The following is a 21707-nucleotide window of genomic DNA, read 5'->3' as shown; positions in this document are numbered from 1 at the left end:
TGAGTTCATTTGTCTTCACTTCTTCTAGAGCTGTGTAGAGAAAGTGAAATCCTTCCCATAAGAATGAAACAAGCCAGGTGTGGTAGCACACACCTTTAGTCCCAGCACTCAGGAGGCCAAGGCAGACCCACCTCTGACTTCAGGGCCAGCTTGGTCTAGTGAGTTCCAGACATCCTGTCTCGAAAACAAACAAGCAAACAACAAAATAATACAAAACAAAAACAATCCAGTACTCTCAAAATGGAGATTGGAGGATCTCTGTGTTCAAGTTCAGCCTGATCTAAATAGCAGGTTCCAAAACAGCCAGGTCTGCACAGAGACACTCTGTCTCAAAAGACAAAAGAGAAAGGGACCAGAAATAATATTTTCTTTTTCATTCTAGGTACTCCAGTAATTAAGGAAGATGAGGAAGATGAAAGCTAAGGCCATACTTTAGACTTTATGTTAATTTATTTAAATGTTATGAGAACAATAGATGTTTTGTATAATTGTCTATTTTAAAGATTTTGTGAGGGTACAGTTCTTAAGATAAAACACATCTCTCACTTCCATATCCTTTAAAAACCCTATTCAGAGTTTCTCCCTCAAACCAGCAGCATTGACTGTGTCCAGTCCACCTTTGGAAACTACCAATTTCCTGGTTCTGTCCAGCTATGGACCATATCACCTGTCTCCTAAAATTTACACACCAGTCATTTCTAACAGCAGAGGGACTGTTTCTGTACTCAGTTGCTTAGCATTTTTTTAGGCCAGGCATTTTAAAGGTGTATTTCAAGTCTGTAAAGGTTCACGTCCTTATAAGCACAGAAGCGCAAATGCACCTCCCCACTGGCTCAGAAGGCAGCGTGGTGACGGAAGCATTCCTGTTAGAACACAGCTGTCCCTGCAACCAAGAGTCTGATGGAAACGCTGGTGAAAAAACAAGAGTGACTGGCCTGTGTCTTCTCAGCTCCTGCTATAGTTACTTCCTTACTGTCAACTGGAATTTAGGCTGTGCTACATGGTGGTCACTTGAGTCATTATGTACAACCCTATGATCCCCATCAGTGTCTAACGCAACTGGCACAATCAGTCCTTTGATAGTAATGTTAACTCTTGTAGACCTTGCCTTATGCAGATTTTAAAAAAGAATTTCTCATATGTTTAAAGCAGTAGTCAATAGTTCTAAGTATCTACCCCTGAGATTTATAAAAACTTTCCCCTAATGATTTAGCCCAATGCCCTTTGCTTTATGTCTATAAGGGTACAGACTTAAAGACTGAATTTGGTACCTCTAAATAAATGAAATAGTTTTTCTAAATATATTTTTGAGAGGATCTAAGATAAACAGTTCTTAAAGTGTATCATGTAAGTAGTGTCGAGGGAAGAGAGAGATGTTGTGAGGTGGATCCCAGGCAAATGGCAATGCGTTGGAGACTGTCTCTGGTGGAACGCTGTAGGTGTCTTAGCCTCGAGTCGGCAAAGCAATAGTTAGGTGTGGAGATTATGGTTTATCATGTGAGAAAAATATTCTGAAAAATGTCAGCCACCAGATGGAGTCTTTAGTGGGCTGTATGGAAGCATCAACTGCAGAAAAGAAGTCAGGACCCCGCCAAGTTGTGTCTAAAGTCTCAGCAGAGGCTACGCTTCCCGTTCCCGCCTCCCTGTGACTCCTTCATAAGCAACCGTGGAGAAAGAGGAAAGTCGTTCTTTTTAAAGATTGCATAAGTAGTCTTGATTTGAGCAATTGATCATTTCAGTAAGAATGACTTTATTCCTCTAAGAGTCACACTGATCCAAAGGGACCACTGCTTTGACAATCAGTCTAAATGCAAACAAGAGTGCCTCACCTTGGGCTGCAGATGGCTCAGAGGCGGAGAGCACCAGTGTGGAGGGTCACACCGCCTGCAGCCCCAGGGTTCTGTGCCCTTTTGGGCCTCTGGGGGATCGGGCACACACATTACACAGACACATGGAGGCTAAACACTCATACACAGGAAATAATGTATTTTTAAAAAGAATACCTAGTCTAATACCTTATATGCTTTTTTTAAGCTTTTCTGATGGGAAGAAACTTTATCCTGCCACCGAGCTTAAACATTCAAAACCATTGGCATTTCTATTGTGACACACAGGGGTGAGACTTCATTCTCCCTGGTGATGCAGAAGTCTTAGAAGCTGAGAGGGACACTGTTGTTACTTGTAGTTTGCACAAGGCAAGCCCTGTTGTTATGTACGGCCATACTTTCTGAAAGGTACCCTGGGAGTGAGTATGGGGAGTGGATGACTTCATGCTGGATCTGTGAAATGACTTACAGTAAACGTGGTTTTGGTTTTTTCCCCGAATTATGTAATTGGGAACCCCCCCATTTCTTAATGTCATTTAATCAGTGGATCTCAGAGATGTGTAAGGTGCTTTTCTGTGTCCATTTCTCACAAAAATCACTTTTGGCTCTTCTCCATAAATATTGGAATGATTTTGATACATCTGTTTCTGGAATTAAAGCCAAATGCACTCATTTAAGAAATGGAACGGAAGGCTGGATATACGAAAAAGTTCAGGATATTGTCTCAGATTATTCCTTAAGTCATCTGTTACTGTGAAAAATGTAGTTCATATAGGGTGCATTTGGCTTATGTTGTTCAGATTGGAGATTGGACCACCTTGGAATAGATGCTTCCTGTGTTCACCTGAACTTCTGCTGTTTTGTTAGTGGTAGAGTGCTGGAATCAGCCCAGTATTTTCATTTTTCACAGTCAATACGATGTTAGTAGACCAGAATTCTACTTTCTGTGTTTTCTAATGCTGAGCTAATGGCATATTCTCTAGCCAGCCCTTGGAAGGCTTTTGTTCTCTCTGCTACCTGCACCAGAGAGCCTCAGTATCGGCACTGTTTACATTGGATTGCATAGCCCACTGTTGTGGGCTGTGTATTGTAGGCTGTTTAGCCACAACCCTGTCTCCTACTCCCTAGATGCCTCCTCTCTAGTTATGATAGCAGAAGATGGCTCCAAACATTGCCCACTGTCCCCTGGAGTGGGGGAGGGGATGACAAGGACACAACCCCGTTTCTTGTTCTAATATTCCTCTGTCTAAGCCTTGTTCATTGTAACCCTGTAGTCCAGCACTGCTACAATTATTGTGAGAAAGTGACATCGTTTACCACCATGACTGGAGATGATCAGTAGTCTGCCCTCAATTTCAGTGGGCCACACAGTCTTAGAAACTCAGGCCTGGATGCTCCACCTTCTCTCCGAAGGGTTTCAAGTTCAGTTACGTGTCCTCTTCTGTGTTCCCTGCTCATCTTAGGACAGTGATTGATGGTTTAGGCTATCTCACGGTCAACAAAATCCAACTATATGATAGATTTTACTCTGTTTCCAAAGCTTAATGTTTGGAATATACTTTAGAAAATGTATCACCATGCACACATTCTTTTGCAGACTGTGTCAGTCTTTTATCTACACAGTGCTGCGTTCAGTTGCTCACGCATGGACATTAGCTGCTGCAGACGTCCAGTGCCACTGAGTACAAGGATGCTGTGCAACAGGTCAGTGACTTAGCAGCTTCCTGCAGGTGCCCTACATGTGGCTCTGGGGTGGAAATCTTTTATTGAATAGGTGTTCCTTCTGATACCTTTACCAGTGGTCTGAAAGCAAAATAAGGAACAATGAGAACTAAATCTGTCATTGGCTCAGAATTGGGATCTCTTACCTGGGCTTTTCTTAATGTTAAAATGAAAAGGCAGATGGCCTCCCAGAAAGTTTGGATTTAATCATTCACTTTGAAAATGGGGGGTGGGTGAGTGTTCTGAGTTGTTGTCTCTGCCTGAGGTTGTAGTTCATAGCTCCCTGAGGCTGTGAGCGGTAAAGCCGAGGTAAAGGGAGAAAACCGATTGCAAGCTGTTTTGCCACAGTCAGCCTGGGAGCTCACGCTCTATGTGGGCTGGCAGAGTCGAGAGTGATGAAGCCTGGCAGTGCAGCAGGGTGGAGCTGTTTCCTTATCCTTACCCAGTGCGACACACTCACCCACCCCAGCAAAGTACACGTGCTGAAATTTAAAGCTTAGGGTTACGTTAGAGTCGCTCAACTTTCAGAAGTCCATGGTTATGTATCTATCCCTGCCTTTATTCATCATTAGTTGTAAGAAAGGAAACTGAAAGGAAAAAGCTAGACTTCTAACCTAATATAAACTGGTTCACTTGACACGTGGAGAAATTATAATCAGATTCTCATTAATTTCCCATATTGGGCAGATTACAGAGACAACAAAATTATGATCTAACAAATTTAGCAAGGAGGTAGAAAGAATAAACTATTTTTTTAGTAGATTTGCACTTTAAAATTGTGAGTGTGGCTGATGGTGGAAACTACTTCCAAAGGAGAGGTGTGTGCTACCTAGCCTGCATACAGGTGTTCCAGGCTCAGACTTAAGGCCTTGCCTACTCAGCTGAAATTGCTGTCTGTCTTTATGGTCAGTTAAGGCTTCCTGCCTTTCCTGTTTGGGCTGCTGTGTCCAGGGTCATCCCTCTGGGAGGGTGTAAAATAGCATTCCTATTCAGAATAGAAACTGTGGGTATTTTCTGTCCATATCTAGATTTTTTTTCATTTGTTGTTGTTGTTTTGTTTGTTTGTTTTGGTTTTTTTCTTGGGTTTTTTTCAAGACAGGGTTTCTCTGTATTGTCTTGGAGGCTGTCCTGGAACTCGCTCTGTAGACCAGGCTGTCCTCTGACTCACAGAGATCCGCCTGCCTCTGCCTCCCAAGTGCTGGGATTAAAGGCGTGCACCACCAACGGCCGGACTTCATTTGGTTTTTCGAGGCAGGTTTTCCCTGGCTGTCCTGGAACTCACTCTGTAGACCAGGCTGCCCTTGGTAGATCCGCCTGCCTCTGCCAGTGGTAGAGTTAAAGGCACGCGCCACCATACCCAGCCCATATCTAGATTTTAAAAACTCATTGTGGTGTTGGCTACATTACATAGCTAAGAGCTTAGCTTCTGGATCACTGGGAGATCCTGTGGGAGGTCACTGTGATGCTGTTGCCCAGTGGGACCCTGGTGGCCCTCAGTGGTCAGGGGCGCCATTCCCAAAGCCTTGGCTTCTAGAACCACGTTCATTCTGAAGGACATTTTAACATCAGTTAAAGCTTTGGTAACAGTCTTTTATACACAGGACTTTTGTAGCATGAATTTATGGCTAAACTTATTGTGTGTTAAATTATTTAGTTAATATTGAGTTTCTGAATGTTCTTTTGTGAAACTTGTTTTAAAATAGTAATAAATCATGTTATTTTATAAAAAAAGAAGTTCTTTGGTTATTATGTTTTAGTTAACATAGAATGACTCCCATGATATTTGATCTTTGAAGCAATTCAGCTTTTGAATACCATGTGGTGATAGGTTCAGGGAAGAGACAGAGATGGTGGAGGAGAAGGAGGGAGACAGCAACGGGGGTGGGGTGAAGAGACGCTTAACTGTTATTTATTTAGTTTTTTGAGACAAGGCCTCCGTGTGCAGCCCGGGGTGTCTTAGAACTCAGTATATAGACCAGGCTGATCTCAGACTCAGAGATCTGCCTGCCTCCCAAGCGCTGGGATTAAAGACCTGCTTGTAACCCCGCTGAACTGATTTCTTTCTCACTTACTACCAGAGAGACTGCCCTTCCCCGACTTTCTAGCTCTCCCACATTGTGTCCACTGAAGGGTGCTTCCAGGGACAGCAAGTTCCTCCTACACCTGGCCAGCCCTGGTAAAGGTGAGCGGAGAGTCAGGGTGAAGCCAGCCGTATCAGCACCACACACTTTGCCACTGTATAGTCTGTGCTATCAGCCAAAACATATCTTGTTACAGACTCGAACTACCATGCAGTTTCTACTCTCCCACAGCTCTTTCTTAAAAACCAGAATTTAAAATTTCCTGAACTTACAGAGAGAAAACCTCCAATCAGGTCATAACTAGTTACTTTGAATTCACTGTTGCCTAGTACAAAGAATGTGTTCATCAGTATCTCAGGAGACTGAGGCAGGAGTTCAAGGATAGCCTAGGCTACAGAGGAAACTCACCTCAGAAAGGCTGGAGAAGAGGGAATGACATCTGCGATCCTGCCATTACTTTATGTATTAAATACGGATTATGCACATGTAGATACGCACAGCTGTCATGTCTAATAGTAAAAACACCTTTCCTCATGGATGTAATCAGTTCTTCAGCTATTAAAAAAGTATAGGCTAAGCATGGTGGTACAAGCCCATAATCCGAGCACGAGAGGATGAGGCAGGAGATTGTAATTTCAAAGCCAGCCTCAGCTATATAGCAAGTTGCAGGACAGCTTGCTTCCTCTATACAATGTGAAACTTGAGACTGTGTTAAAGAAAAAGGATGCGGCTGTAACACAGTGGAAGAGTGCTTGGCCCGCACACATGAGATCTTAGATTCAGTCCTTGCTACTGAACAAAACAATGTAGCAACCACCGAGTGGAGGTTGCAATGGCAGGATGGTGTGGGATGGTGAGATGCGGGAAGTGCTATGCCATCATGGCTGCCAGCTTGGGTTTGATCCTCACACCTGCGCGGTGGAAAGGAGAGCTGACTCCTCCGAGTCATCCTATGTCCTCCACATGTGCCCACACACAGAAAGTGCACCATGCCCCTGTGGGAAATATGCAGGATCCACATTTGTTTGAAGAATGTGTATCTAAGTACAGGAGTTGGGAGTGTGGTTGGTTAGCACATGAAAGCGAAGTGTATGTGTGTGTGTGTGTGTGTGTGTGTGTGTGCAAAGTTTAAGAAATAGAGCCTTATGTTGAGGGACCCTCGTGGTAGAAGGAGATAATGGATCCTGCAAGTTGTCCTCTGACCTCCACAGGCAAGCCATAACACTCACAGCCACATCATACACACTGTTTTAAAAAGAAAAGTCTGGGAAAACACATCAATATTAGCATCCATAAATTAATATTCACAGTTAACAAATGGCGCCAGTCTGTCACCCCTCCAGGGCCTCCATGCCGCAGCGCTTCGAGGACAGTCAGTCATGTGCTTTGAATTGTTGCCCGAGCTCTGATCTTAAAACCTATGAGAAAGCTGCACAGCACTTCCGGATTGATGCAGGAGCTCAGGGACAGCATCTTCAGTCACAGGATCTCTAGAGCCAAACAAACAGGTTTTTTAAGCCTTTCTCTTTTCCATGAAACAAATGCTCACTTTGAACATATGTGACTCAACCATATTTCTTCACTGAAACAAGGTGTTACAGTCACAAACTGAAAAGGGTTGCTAGAAAACCTAAGCCCCATTTCAATTTTTTTGTCAGATTTCATAGAAATATATTTTCATCTCTTCAACCATCATCACTTGCCTTGAAGTCTTGCAAAAACAGAACCCACTAAAAGGAATTGCAAAAGCCGGTTGTGACAGCACGTGCCTATGATCCCAGCATCCACTAGGAAGAGGCAGGGGGTCACAAGTTCACTACTAGCCTGAGCTAGATAGTGAGACTGTATCTAAAAGATAGCTGGGTGTGGTGGCTCACACCTCCAACCCTGGCACTGTGGAGGCTGGAGGCAGGAGGATTGCTACAAGCTTGAGGCTAGCCTGGGCTACAGAGTGAATTCCAGGCCAGCCTCGGCTAGCTACAGAGTGAGACTGTGAAAAAGAAACAAAACAACAGCCAAGGAACCAACAACACAAGAATGTGTAGCTGATGTTGCAATTTAAGCTCACATATCAAGGAGATTAAAAAAATTTTTTGACATGAGCAAAAATCCTTGTAAGAGAAAAAGTATACAGAGCTGAGTTACACCAAAAATTTTTATACATGTCAGGAAAAAATTTTTATACATGTCAGGAAAAAACAAGATGAGAATTTTCAATTTTTTATTTGTATACATCTATTTGATAACTTCAAATTTAGAACACTTAGCATCAACATGACCAATAATTAAATGACAAACAATTAAAGTGGGAAAAAATGTATCTTGTTCATGGCAATTCCCCCTGACTTATATTTGTATCTTACACCATGAAAAGTAGATTGTGCCACTCCATAAAATCACATTTTTTCTAATGTCAATTTTAGTTCTAGAATACTTGACCAGTAAAGTGAGTCTGATGTTGAGCCATGAGGAATTAGAAATCTGAATTTTCAAGATAAGCAGCATCATCTAATAGACAGACTCACATTCTTCCCATGTATATAAATTAGGGACAATGTACAGTAAAACTATCCACAATATTAGTAACAAAAGTAACAGTTTGTACCATACAGCCTTCAAAGCAGGCTTGCACTTTCACAATCACCCTGACAGGAAGTGTCACAGAGTCACATTTTTTCACAACTGTCAAAGATGTCACCAGGAGGACTTGCGTCAAGCATTCGTTTTAGGCAGTATGACCTACCTCTACTGTTGCAGCTCTGGCCAATCACAACTCTGTGACTGCTACACGAATATGCAGGCCTGACTCCCTTATCCCATCCCTCAGAAAACAAAACAAAACAAAAACAGGAGGCTAGGCCTTTACTGTGAGAGGCGGGCTTGCAAAACCCGCACAGGGATAACAAAAGCAGCCAGACCAATGGAGGGATTCAAAAGTGCCCCTCCAGGCCTAGTTGCAAGAGGGCTGCCTCAGCCTCCTCCTCTTCCTCCTTGGCTTCCTCCTCTCGGATCTGTACCAGCAACTGGAAGAGGTTGGGTGCCGGTCGCTCCGCAGCCCCGGTCAGCCACAGTTGCCTTCGGATGGCGCCACTGTGATTGGCCCCCGCAATGACCTGCTCCAGGCGAGCCTGGTTCACATTATCTTTATCAATGGCCCCCTTTTCCACTACCTTTTGCAGCAGAGGCTCCAGACGAATGACGTAAGAAGACAACTTTTCTCCGGGGTTCTGGTAAGTGTTCAGAAATCTGACCTGTGTGTCTCTAGAGCTCTCTACGCTCCCAAACACCTGCTCAAGAGCCTTCAGGCATTCTGCGGTGGTTATGGCGGGGTTGTTGGCCTTGAGGATGCGAATGACATCAGCAGCAGGGCCTCTCAAACTCTCCATCAACCGCCGTCTCTTTTCTATATCAGACACCTGCCATTCTTCTATGACCTCATTCGAGTGCTCCAGCCAGGAATCAAAGGTCTCCTCGCCAGGCCCGGGAATGTCCCTCCCAGAGAACAGCGTCAGCTTCTTATACCATATGGATTCAACAAGAGGCTGAATAACATTATCCAAAAGATAGTTGAGCATATCTGCTGGCATTTCTGGGCCTGGAGCGGCCGCAGGGTTCTGAAACCCAAGCACACGAGCAACATCTTGCACGGTCCATCCTTCCCTAGCTAGAAAGAGGTGCAACCTCTCCAGAAACTCCGCATCGGAAGTAGGGGGCTTAAAGAACACTTTCCAGAGCCCGCCTTTGCCTGGCATCTCTCTGGGGATCAGCGAGTAATCCACGGCCCCGGTGAGCTCTAACAAGGCTGCCTTCGCATTTTCTTCCCTCCAGAACATTCTCCCCAGTACTCGATAGGACACTTGGGGCATCGCAGCTTGCAGGGTCTCTTCGATTTCAGCCTCATCACAGTTTACAGGGATCCCCCAGACCAGCAGGGCTCTCTGAGAGTTCACATCCATTCCCCTGCACCAGTCTTCCAGAAGCGTCAAGGCCATTTCGCCCCACTATTAAGGGTGCCAGTTCTACAGACACCGCCTGGACTGGCTCACGGTGCCGTAGGACCTAGGACAACACAACATGCCTCCCTCCCCCGGGTAGGCCAGGGGGCGACAAGCGTCAAGCAACCACAATTACCAAATGACACCAGAGTCCAGTGTCGTCCCTTGCGGATCCCAAAGTCAGTGTCGGGAGCCTCGGGTCACTCCGCTAATCAAATGTCGCCCTCTTTGGAACGAGCAGGTGCGGGCTGGCCGCCGCTGTGCCTGGCCTCACGCCATGGAGGAGAGAAGCGAGGCTGGCGGAAGGCGGCGGGCTCCAGGAGGAGCCGGCCGGGTGCGGTCGCGGGGTGTGGCGGCTCCTCCCGCTGCTCTCCGGCCGCCCGGTGGTAGGCGCGGGCGCAGGGTCACGCGAGGCGGTGGCTTGGAAGACGCGGCGAGAGGCGGTACTCGGGACCCGCGGCTGCGGCAGCTGGCGATCACCGGGGACCGAGGCCTCAGGGCGCGGAAGGCGGGAGGCCGGCTGGAGGCAGCTCTGCTCAGCGTCTAGAGCAGCGCGCTCCGCAACGGCCGCCGCCGTGCAGCTGCAGTGCAGGGCGGGGCCGACCCGCTCGTCAGAGTCGCCGTGGCAACCGTGTCCATGACGACGCGAGATGCGCCGGCTCCAGAGGATCTGGCGGTTGCTATGGTACTGAGGGGCTTGAGGAGTCTATTCTGTGATGGCGCCCCCTCCCCCCGGCCCGTATCTCCCAGATTCTTTCTTAACAATAAATATTGCAAAGCATCGTTTTCTTTTTTTTATATATCTGATTTTGCTGTGAATTTAAGTTGGCCTTACTGATATGCATCCACATGACGGACTTGTCTCCTCATGTTGTTCATATTCACTATGCTGCCTACGAAAACACTCAGTACTGACTTTGCGTACCTCCTGATCACACGCCACAGCTGCTGTTCCTCCCCTAGGAAAGCAAAAGAGAGAATCCCATCTCCAGGTTCCTGTGAGACTCACTATCCTTTCTTGCCTAAATTTTGTATATAAAAACAACAGAACGCTGCTGCTACTTCTTTGTAGCCAGGCAAACTGCAAACACTTTTGTTTCTTGGTATTACTGAGTATTTTGGAGAACAAAAGAGAATGCTTAAGGCTCAGAAAGGTAGGGTAAATCATCTTCACGCAAGGCCTGTCAATCCCAGCTGATAAAAACATCCCTATAAGGAGGTAGGGGGCAGCATGGTGGCGCACACCTTTAATCCCAGCACTTGGGAGGCAGAGGCAGGAGGATCTCTGTGAGTTTAAGGCCAGCCTGGTCTACAAATTGAGTTCTAGGCCAGGCCAGGTTCCAAAGCTACAGAGAAACCCTGCCTCAAAAAAACAAATAAACACACACACACACACACACACACACCACCCCTACAAGAATATGATTCGGAGGCTGGAGAGACAACTCACTGGTTAGGAGCATTCCAAAAGACCTGGGTTCAATTCCCAGCACCCACACGGCAGTTTGCACCTGTCTGTAACCCCAGTTTCCAAGGATCTGACACCCTGGCATTGATATGCATGCAGACACAGCACACAAATGCAAATAAAATAAATAAAAATTAAAAGGACAAGGCATTCAACAGCGAATTTTTTAAAATTTTATTTAATAAAAGGTCTTAAGATACAGAACATTCAAAAGTAAATAAGTTACATAGGTACATTACAATCACAGCAAGATTCTCTTTAGTGTATTAATTATTTTTTATAAAAAGCACACAAAAAATAAAATTTTCAGTCTGGTCTATCACAACTGTACAGCAAAAGAGGTAATATTTATATATATGTACACTATTTAATATGTAACAGTCTTTTTTAAAAAGAGTGCCACAGGCAACAAACACATGAAAGGCAGTGTCTGATCATTTTGTTGTAAAATAAAAGGAATATGCTTATTGTATGCTAGTAAAATATTTGTACAATAATTACAGACTGTCAAGGCTGTTCCTGTGCTCTGTCCTCTCCAACAAGGCCTTCAACTTAACAGACAAATGAGGAAAAGTTCTAACAGCTGCAATTTTTTTTGAGGCAACAAACACAGCCACATGTGGGTTAGACACAACTTTTTTTTTTATAAAAATATGCATACTTCCCATAAAAACCTAAGGAGTTAGGCTTTGCCAGTCTACTAATAAATAACAACCCAGAAAAGTGAGCCCCAATAAAAACATTTAAACAGCTGAGGCTTGAGTATGTGTAGTAGTCCTCCTTCATCTGTAACATCTGGCACGTAAGAAGAAAGAGGTTAGGTCACTGAGGCAGTTAAACATAGGCAATCCCTTTAGACGTGGGCGGCACAGGACCCCTGTGCCAGGGGAGGGGGTGGCAGAAGTGTGTACCTTAGCTGTGAGGGGCTGCCGAAGGCCTGGAGGACAGCAGTAATGGCACCGTCTCCTTAGATGGGAAAGAGACCCCGAAGTGGCCAGAACACAGGCACTGTGTCATGTCATGCCCTTCGCTGGGTGCCGGTGGAGGCTGGGAGACAGGCAGGTGAGGTGGTCTAGGAAGGCTAATATCAAGCTGAAGTGGTTACCTTTTCTTTAAGCAAAAGCTCTGAGCAGTAATAATAAAACAACAAAAACCAAGCCCAGTGTGTTCGTGTGAGAAAGCACCAGTAAGGATGTGCCCGTGCCAGCCTCTGCGGCTACGCGCCACAATGGACCTGCCCTACAAACAGCGCAGTTTGCACGCTGCTCCCCAGAGCATGGACTCTTCGAAAACTGTCTCATGAGATCACCACCGAAGGGTAGCATCTTCATTTTTTCTGGCTATATTCAACTGGTCTAGTCTCTGTGAACTTAGAAGGGTAGAATTGCTTTTTTATTATTAAGATTTCTAAGGACTGGTTGGTACCGCTGGGCAGAAGAGTCTCGTGTGGCTGAAGATGTCGGATACCACATATCCAAAGGGCCTGAGCCAAATACGGTTTAAATAGAAAAAAAACCTTGGGAAACATAAGTAGCACTTTGGGGCTAAGCTGTGAAGGCACTCATTATACAAGTGATTCAGGAGAAAGCCTAAATTTGTTGTCCTCTTGCTTCCAGAGGGTACCAGATTTTTGAAATCTCGAGGCTTTGAGTTTGTAGAAGCCTATGGAAAAAACTAATGGTGACGCTGAATGCTTAGGTAACCATCCAGGCATCTAGGGGGGCATTTTTGCTTTTTTCATATACAGCTCCCATAGAACCATACTAATGCATAAATGAATGTAAAAACTACCAATAGTGCATAGCTTAAAAACGAAACACCACGTCTATTTCCAGTTTCCAACAGGGCTGCGTGCCATCTCCTAGGGAATAGTGAAAGAATCCTTTTTAGCTCTTAACATGTTGACCACTCAGACACATCCACGCAGACATTTTTCTGCACAGCTAAAGCTGAGTAATAATATCAGAAAAATACTTAGGCCCCCTATGGAACTGGCAAGTGAACAGATCTCCAGAACATTCTGGCCCTTCAGGAATTTCATGCCAAATATGGTTTCTTCAAGCCAGAGTCCAGGCTGATAAACAAAACTAGGATTCTGGCCTCCCGCCAACTCCCTCAAGCATTTTGAAAGTACAGAAAGGGCAGGCCAGGAACGGCCTTTGACCTCACCCACATCTTCCAGTTTCCTGTGACTTTAATGACACTCCCCACCTTCCCAGCCGGTTCAGTACTATTACCATTCCTACCAGTAAGAGAACAAGGTAAGGGACACTAGGGCCTTGGAATGGGGGTGGGGATGCCAAGAAGGTGACTTATTTTGGGATAAATGCACTTGGACCTCTGGAAAGCAAGAGGCCCCTGGTCCCTGAGGATGTTAAAAATTAAATATTAAGAATAAATAAATAGTTCCCAAATGACACAAGTCAAGGAATGAAGGCTCCTGGCTAGTCTAGTTAGGGGATATCCCCTCCCAGGGAAGGATCCAGAAATCTCCAGCATGCAGGACAGGGGGTGGGTGGAGGGAGAGGCTGTATCGACACCTAGTGGGGTGCATTGGGCTAGGTGGCAGCTACCAAGAGCAGGGACCGCCTGAGGCTCCCTCAGCCGCCTCTAGGACCCAAAGGGATAAAATGGTAGGCAGCAGGAAGAGTCATCGGGCTTGTCAAAACCCCCTGGCCTGGTTCTGCATCCTCTGCACAGTTCCCTTCCATGCAGCAGGCTGAGAGCAGGGACATGAACAGCGAGCGGTCCCTTCCCCAGATGTCTGAGAAAACTAACTGTTCCAGCCCCAGACGGTCTGATAGCAAGCAGCAAAGAGGTTGAAACTACCCTCCGACACTCCTGGGAGGTGGTGACCTGAAGCCTGACCACCGGAGCAGCCCGGCATGGCTGCAGTTGTACGGGAACAACAGAGGTGCTAAGGCCGCCGTTCTCTGAGGAGTCCTTTTGTTTGGGGGTTGGGGCAAGGTTTGCACAGCCTTCCAGGTCCTCTGGGGGAGGAGGAATAATCTGCCACGGGGTGAGCTTGTGCTTGGCTTTCCATGGTGGCTTACTACGGTCCAGGCAGGAAAGAGGCAGAGACTCGAAAAGCCTGGCAACCACAGAGACCCAGAGGCAGCTGCAGAGCCCTCCCCCTTCCAAGGGGCCTGGCCTCTCGGGCTCCGGGAGAGCAGAACAACTCGACCAGATACTGAGAGACCTGGATCCTGCAGCCCTTAACACTGTCCTCGGCCTTTGTAAATAAAAAAGCCTGTTTATTTTTCATTATCGGATTTGTTTTGCAGAGCAAAGTCCACGTGACCCTCTCCTGGCTCCCTCTAGAGGTTCCCGGGTGCAGGGTGCGGGGCGAGGCCAGTGAGAGGTCCAGCGGGGTCTCAGCCCTTCTCGCCCTCGCCGCTCTCTTCCCTCAAGGCCTGCTGGTGCACCGCTGCTGCAGCTGCAGCCTCCTTCTCCTTCAGCCTCAGAGCCGCCGCCTTCTTCTCCTGCTCCGCATGACTCTTCATGTGAGCGCTGCGGCTCTTCACCTTGTAAAACACCCTGCAGTGGGCAGGAGGGGCTCAGGTGAGAGCAGGCCGGGGTTGGGGTGTGGCACCCTTCACTCAACTTAACTCCCTCTAGCTCCAACCTGTCTACCTAGCCCCCACCTTCACCCGTCCCACTTGGAATGGTGCCCCCCCCTTCAAACCATGCCTGCCCGTGACGTCATTACCCTGGAAACCCACTGAGCCAATGAAAAAAACAGATCCACGGCGCCCTATCCAGGTCCTCACCCCAACACTGGAAAAGGTCCCTGTGGGGACAAGGCAGGGACATATCTTACCTGCCGCATTTTTTACAAGGGAAAGTGTTCTCCTGGTTTTGGGTTTTACTAGATGCCTCCGGCTTCTTCTTCTTCTCTGTGAAAGGCAGTGCCCTTCGTGACTTCCCCGGCCCCTCCCTTGGCTTCTCTGAGGTCTGAGCACCCGCAGGCCCCGGGGCATTGGGTTCGTGGCTCCGGAGAATGAGGACATCATTGGCCTGGAGACAATCAACAACAAGAGTGTGCTTTAGAGGCAAGTGTGAACTCTGTGTGCATTCTGGCACCCCAAGAACAGAGGGTCCTAAACACTCACACATTCCTGCCAAATAGTCACCTAGTAGCCCCCTTCCAGTGACAGGACCCCCGGCTGCCTCTAGCTCAGTCACCAAGAGGCTGGCCCAGGAATTCTGTGCCACACCTTGGCAGCTATAGGCCTGAATACTACTGGCTCTGTGTCCATGTTTTCCGACATTTCTTCATGCCAGAAAGAAACGTGTTCCCATGATGTGTCAGGTCTAGGGAGACAGGTCCTCAGGAGCCCTGTCTCCAGAAAGTTCCTAGTGTAGTGAAAGGAAAAGATATGATGTCAGCTGCTGAGGAAGCACTGCTAGGAAAAAGAAAGGGTGTCATGAGAGAGGAGGGCCCGCGGAGGGCACTGCTATGGCCAGGATCCCCAGATGGCCATCAGAAGTGATAAATACGCCAGAGTCACCCTCCAAGTGTTCAGAGACAGAACTAGACAGTGCGGACACCGCACAGCCTCCGACGGGGTCAGCAAGCCGAGAGGAAGCAAGCAGCTGTGTTTGGCTGACAGGTGCTCGGCAGGCGTAAGTGTGGAAACGCACTCCATCATCTCCCACGCACCCCATCATCTCCCGTGCACTCCATCATCTCCCGAGCACTCCATCTCCCAGCATTCCATCTATCTCCCACGCACTCCATCTCCCGCGCACTCCATCTCCTGCCTTCCTGGGAGAGCTCTCCTGATGGGAACCACAGTGAGATGCCTTGCTTAGCTGGTGAAGGGGACAGAGCACTCCACAAAGAAAGGCCTGCGGTGTGACTTCAGGCAAGTCAAATGGCATCTCTGGACCCGATTCCCCATCTGCTGAGTGGGAGTTAGCATTTGGGTGGTTATTATGAGGAATTAGCGGTACAATGGACACGAAACACTCAGCAGAGAGCAAAAAGGACCAATATCAGTATTCTCACAGTCTCAGCTCTACTTCAGACATCATGTCAAGCGAATGCGTTAGGGGCAGCCATGACTGAACTACAGCCTATGAATGCTTCCTCCATGTTGCATACATATAATGGGTTTTCACAAGGCCTTTTCCTTCTGACTGTTCAGACACAGACACACCCACCCACACCCACATACACACGAGTGCATATGTATGTATGTATGTATGTATGTATGTATGTATGTATGTATGTATAAATTGCAAACAAGCTACATTCCCTCCAATCTCAGTTTCCTCATCTGTAAAATGAGATCCATAATAACCCTTACCACACAGGGTTGAGGCCCAAGTAAGCTGAGAGCATAAAGCCCTTGGTCCACTTCCTGAGTTATAACCACAAGAATCACGATGGTCTTGCTCTGTAACCCCACCCACACCCCCAGGCCTAGCTCTGCCTTCCGGGCCTGAGCTGGGAGAGTGAACCATGGAGGTGACTTACCGCCTCATTGGCCTGTAGTGTCTGCGTAGCTTTGACAGCAGCGGCCCTCCGGCTGCGCTCTCGCCCCTCTTCCTGCTCTCCCTTCTCCTGGGTTTCCGGCAGCTCCTCCCCCTCCTTCCTGGGCTCCTTCACTTCTCTCTTAGGCTCCAGCCTCTCTTCACTTGGGGACTCTCTTCTGGGAGGAGGCACCCTTGGGAACTTCTGAGAAGTCTATGGGGGACAAGCATGAGCTCAGTCATTCCAGAGAGCAGACTCTGAATCCAGCCAAGGTGTCACAGCACCTGCTGGTCCTGCCACCCTACCCTGGGCCAGGGGAGCCTCCTATACTAGGACTCCGTCATAAGTCACAGCCCTCCCATGGCAGTCTTGACCCTGGGTGCTCTCGGGGTGAGACAAAGCCAGGGTTGGGGGGGGAGCATGCCAGGACCCACAAGCCACCTGGTCTCCTGGGGAGATGCCTGGAATCTTCTGGGCACCCTTTGGGCAGGGTGACCTCAGAGTGTGCCAGGCAGGAGCTCTGAGCTCCCTTTTAACTATGTGACATTTTCTGTATCTCCACTCCCCATTTGCAATATGGGGACCAAATTACTCCCTGGTCTCAAAGTAGCATGCCACCAAGTATGGCCTTGTAACTCAAGAGACAATGTCAAGGCGATACACTGCACAGCATGAAATCCCAGCATCTTTCAAGGACGAGGTCCAGGTTAGTGTTAATGTGCCTCTTCTATGTCCCCAGACCTGGTGATCTGTGTCAAAGACAAGTCGGCCCTGTGCCTCAGAGTCCTGGCAGGCAATTACAGCGTGGAGCTGGCGTTTAGTAACGGTGTTTGGTTTTCTGTGTACTTGCCTTTCCTGGCACCTTCTATTTATAGGAAACAATACTGGTTATCTATTTATGATTGCAATATAAAGCTTCCCTTTTGAGAAAAAAAGAGTCGACTCAAAAAATGAATAACGACAGTAGCATGGTGCACGACAGAGTTAGTGGCAGTGGCTTATGTTAGGGCACAGGCAGCAGAGTCATGGCGCAGGAAGGGCCAGAGCTCAGAAGTGACGTCAGCGGTTTGCTCTGAGGAGACAGGAAGGTGACACTGGTGCTGCAACTCTCCAGTATTCCTCGTCAGAGCCCATCACCAGGACCCAGCAGCTGCTAGGGGGGAACTCAAAGGTTAAGGGCCTGGGCTGCCAGCTCCTGGGGGGACTGTCAGGGACCGGGTTTCCCTCTGCCTGCCATCTGTAAACTCCAGGAGAGTCAGTCTGGCCTCGAGCTTCCGGTGCCAGGCAGCAGAGGCCGGGAAAGGACTCACCTTCACGTCCACTTCAACGTCCTCCTGGGCTGACTTCTCATCCCGTGTATCCACGTCACCAAAAGTGAGCGTCCCATTGCGGCCAATTTTCACCTGCTTCTTGTAAGTGTAGTAGAACTCCACACACTGGGCCACAGTCTTGGTCTGGATCTGAATTAAAGCCAGAACTGAGTCAGAGGGAGCTGATGTGGCTCACTTTCTCATCTCTGAACGCTCCCCTTAGCCTTAGGCACAAAACTAAACCCAGTGCTGGGCTGTGGTGATGCACCCTTTAATCCCAGTCCTGGGGGGGAGGCAAAGGCAGGTGGATGCCTGTGAGTTCAAGGCCAGCCTGGTCTACAGAGCAGGCTCCAGGACAGGCTCCAAAGCTACAAAGAAAAACCCTGTTTCAAAAAAAACTAACAAGGGCTGGAGAGATGGCTCAGAGGTTAAGAGCACTGACTGCTATTTCCAGAGGTCCTGAGTTCAATTCCCAGCAACCACATGGTGGCTTACAACCATCTGTAATGAGATCTGGCGCCCTCTTCTGGTATGTGCAGACATACACGGAGGCAGGATGTTGTATTCATAATAAATAAATAAATCTTTAAAAAAAAAAACTAACAAAAAAACCATTTCTCAATGCCCGCTCTGCAACCAGTGTAATTAATGGAGGCTTCTGCACCACTTCGGTGAGTAACACCTGAAGGACAATAGCGAAATTTCTGGGGAGATGTCAGAGGGCTGTGCCATGAGAAGCTGCACTGGGCCAGCAAGACTGCAGGGGCTCAGGAGCCTTGGTTGGGTCAGCATCTGCACCTGTGGTATGAATGACTGAGGCTTCTTATCCCCCAGCTTCTCAGAAGTTCACATGGCTCCTCCTGTAGTCCTCAGGTAAAATGGGGCTCATCACCCCAATTTCTGCTTTCTGACGCGTAAACGGTAAGTGAAGTGATGCTCGGACAGCTAGCTCATCCCCATGGGCATCTCAATATGCAGTTTAAATTGCTTGCCAAAGCTTAGGGCAGTTTTATATGAAAAAACCCCATGTCCCTGTACCGGGGATTGAACAAGCCAGGCAAATGCGCTACCATTAAATAGTACTCCCAACCCAATCCCCCCTCCCTTTTTTTGAATTTTGATACAAGGTCTCATTAAGGTAACTAGGCTGGCTGGTCTTGAACTCACTTCAGTAGCCTAATCCTCCTGCCACACTTTCCCAAATAGCTGTGATTATAGGCCTAGACATCCCCAGGCCCAACAATAGCTTACTTTCAATGATTAGCTGAAACAGAGAGAATGAATAGAGAGATGTGTGTATTTCATGGTGGGTGTTTAGATGCAGACAGAGAAAGAAGAAACCAGGACAAATGGTAAAACCAGTAAATTTCAACAAGGCTTTTTTTTTTTTACAAGACAGGGTTTCTCTGTATTGTTTTGGAGGCTGTCGGTCCAGCCCGGCCTCGGACTCACAGAGATCCGCCTGCCTCTGCCTCCCAAGTGCTGGGATTAAAGGCGTGCGCCACCACCGCCAAGCCTTCAACAAGGCATTTTTTTTTTTTTTTTTTTTTTTTGGTTTTTCGAGACAGGGTTTCTTTGTGGCTTTGGAGGCTGTCCTGGAACTCGCTCTGTAGACCAGGCTGGCCTCGAACTCACAGAGATCCGCCTGAACAAGGCATTTTTTTAAAATTTTATTTTATACGCATTTATTGTGCCTGTATGTGTGTCTGTGTGTGGGTGTCAGGTCCCCTGGAACAGGAACTGCAGACAGTTGTGAGCTGTACTGTGGGTGCTGGGAATTGAACCCAGGTACTCTGGAAGACCAGCCAGTACTCTTAACCTCTGAGCCATCTCTCCAGTTCCCAGCAAGGCATTTTTAATGGGTGTTTGTGGAGTTACTCTTCCTTCTCCATTTAGTAAATGGGCATCTTTCCACATTCAAAGCCGGCTCCAGTACAACAGTGTAAAACTCCCTTCATCAATCTGGGGAATGGTTTCACTCCTCTCCAGGGAGTGTAGCCAAGTAAGGAAGAGAAACGTCATGTCGGGGAAGATTCAGGGAAAACCCAGAGAGGAAGCAGAAGGCCTTCCTAGCCTTGCTACTAACTGCCACCAAAGGGCTATGCACCCTAAGCACTCTCCTTCCTAATTTCTGCTTTTTCATGCATGAAGAGTGCGTGGTGTGATGCTACAACCATGAGATCATCCCTGCGGTCCTCTCAGACTGACATCTGTCCTCCCATTTCATAGATCTATCTGACCAACTGGATTTGGTTTGAGCAATACATTCCCACAGGTTTTCCTGCCCCACCCCATCCCACCCCGCCCCGCCCCGCCCCGCCCCGGGTTTGCCCACATCTAGGCTTAAAGTCCTGCCTGGAGAGCTCAGAGGTCAGCGGAGGATCCTCTGTGCAAGCTGCGGTTTACAAAGCTGTCTCTGGAGCTACCTGATAGCAGGGATCTAACCGAAGTGATGGCTGGAACTCGGACACACTAGGCAAGCATCCTGCCATCTGGCCACTTGGTGGGTGACCCCGTGCTTGCCCCTGCTCACCAGCTTCTGCACCAGGAAGAAATCCTTCTTATAGATGGCGATGCCCTGGTTGAACAGCTTCCTCTCAGCTATCTTCCACTGATCAGAGCCTAAAGAGTAAAGAGGGTACCAGGTTTTGTGATCCGGGCAGGAATGTGAGCACCTGCACTGTGCGCATGCCTCTGAGCCACTGAAGGTGAGGCCACCCACATCTGCTTGGGTCACTCCCTACCAGCTTCCTGAAGCCTCACTCCCCTTGCTTGTCAAACGGGATGGACACTAGAGCTTGTCTTCCTAAGTCTAAGAAAGACTAGATGCTATAAGGTGGGAACAACCTTTTGAGACTCTGTGTGGTACAGACAAACATTGACCTAATAGAGGCTCAGCAACGGTAGCTACTGGGATTACAGGATTGTACCAGTGTCCCCCGTATAGTACAGCGTCTAAACTAAGACAAGCACTCCAAGGTTTAAAACTTCCGGGTACCTGAAATCAGTTGACTGCTCTCCCTAGGTCTCCGACCTCTGCACCCAAGACTTGGGCTTTTTTTTTTTTTTTTGCATGGATTGCCTACCCACTTCATGCTTCCCCTCTAAGGGCATGGGGAGTCCCAACCTGGCCTTGATATTAGTTTCCTTGCTCTGACTTTCGGCTGGCTCTCCCTGTCCCCACTCCCATTCAGGGCTGTGACTCAGCACTGAGCAGAGTCCCGTCGGTGCTGGAGACCCCTGAGGCTCTGGACCACATGGCCACCCCAGTCGGGCCCACCTGTCTGTCAGATAGGCCCACCTGTCAGTCAGGCCCACCTGTGTAGTGATAAGTTGCCAGTGGGTGATTGTGAGGCCTCACAGGCTTCTTCAGCAGCAGCTTACTCAGCGCTTCCTGGAGGAGAAGAAAGGGCTGTCAGGAAGCTGAACAGTCGCAGTGAAGGGCGGAGTATCCTTGGCCTGGGCAGCATGCAAAGGGCCTGTGCAGGCCTCCAGGTAGAGCAAGCAGTTACTCCTGCCCGGCATAGTTCTATGAGACAGGACATACAGGGGGATGGCAAAAATCACAGGAAGTGGGGCTGCTGAGGAGTCGGGCCGGGAGGCTACTGCAGGAATGCTCAACCCCCAAAGCAAGTAGCGTGGACACAGCGCGCCCTCCGTGACAATCGAGAGTGGGAGAACGGACCTCCCTAGGACCAGAGTTAGACCAACAGTAGGACCTTGCATACCCAGCTAGGGTTTAGGCCAAACCCCAACATCCTCTTCCTTGGTCAGACCCCTCGTAACTTCCTCAAATCACCATGCCAAAGCACCCTAGTACCAGGGA

At 48.1% G+C, this 21707-nt stretch overlaps 3 protein-coding genes across 5 annotated transcripts in view; 1 reads left to right on the top strand and 2 right to left on the bottom strand.

Annotated features, from left to right (window-relative positions):
- Dnal1 (dynein axonemal light chain 1) overlaps nucleotides 1-4630 on the top strand; it is a 36167-nt gene extending 31537 nt beyond the window's left edge. For all 3 annotated transcript variants that reach the window (XM_040742776.1, XM_005086398.4, XM_013125489.3), the window contains one exon: nucleotides 383-4630. In XM_040742776.1, coding sequence (XP_040598710.1) covers nucleotides 383-423 — 41 coding nt within the window. In that variant the 3' untranslated portion in view covers nucleotides 424-4630. The remainder of the gene's footprint in view (nucleotides 1-382) is intronic.
- Nucleotides 4631-7836: 3206 nt separating this feature from the next.
- Nucleotides 7837-10172, bottom strand: Pnma1 (PNMA family member 1). Its single transcript, XM_005086397.4, has one exon. The coding sequence runs from the start codon at nucleotides 9619-9621 to the stop codon at nucleotides 8560-8562; it is 1062 nt and encodes a 353-aa protein (XP_005086454.1). The 5' UTR covers nucleotides 9622-10172; the 3' UTR covers nucleotides 7837-8559.
- Nucleotides 10173-11251: 1079 nt separating this feature from the next.
- Nucleotides 11252-21707, bottom strand: part of Mideas (mitotic deacetylase associated SANT domain protein) — a 41926-nt gene continuing 31470 nt past the window's right edge. Inside the window, 6 exon segments of the mRNA XM_005086394.4 lie at nucleotides 11252-14629; nucleotides 14913-15109; nucleotides 16575-16784; nucleotides 17882-18031; nucleotides 20415-20503; nucleotides 21200-21275. Of these exon segments, the coding sequence (XP_005086451.1) occupies nucleotides 14467-14629; nucleotides 14913-15109; nucleotides 16575-16784; nucleotides 17882-18031; nucleotides 20415-20503; nucleotides 21200-21275 (885 nt within the window). The 3' untranslated portion in view covers nucleotides 11252-14466.

The sequence above is a fragment of the Mesocricetus auratus genome, unplaced genomic scaffold (assembly GCF_017639785.1).
Source record: "Mesocricetus auratus isolate SY011 unplaced genomic scaffold, BCM_Maur_2.0 Super-Scaffold_15014, whole genome shotgun sequence".
Lineage (NCBI taxonomy): Eukaryota > Metazoa > Chordata > Mammalia > Rodentia > Cricetidae > Mesocricetus > Mesocricetus auratus.
This window is presented reverse-complemented; position numbering and strand designations above follow the sequence as displayed.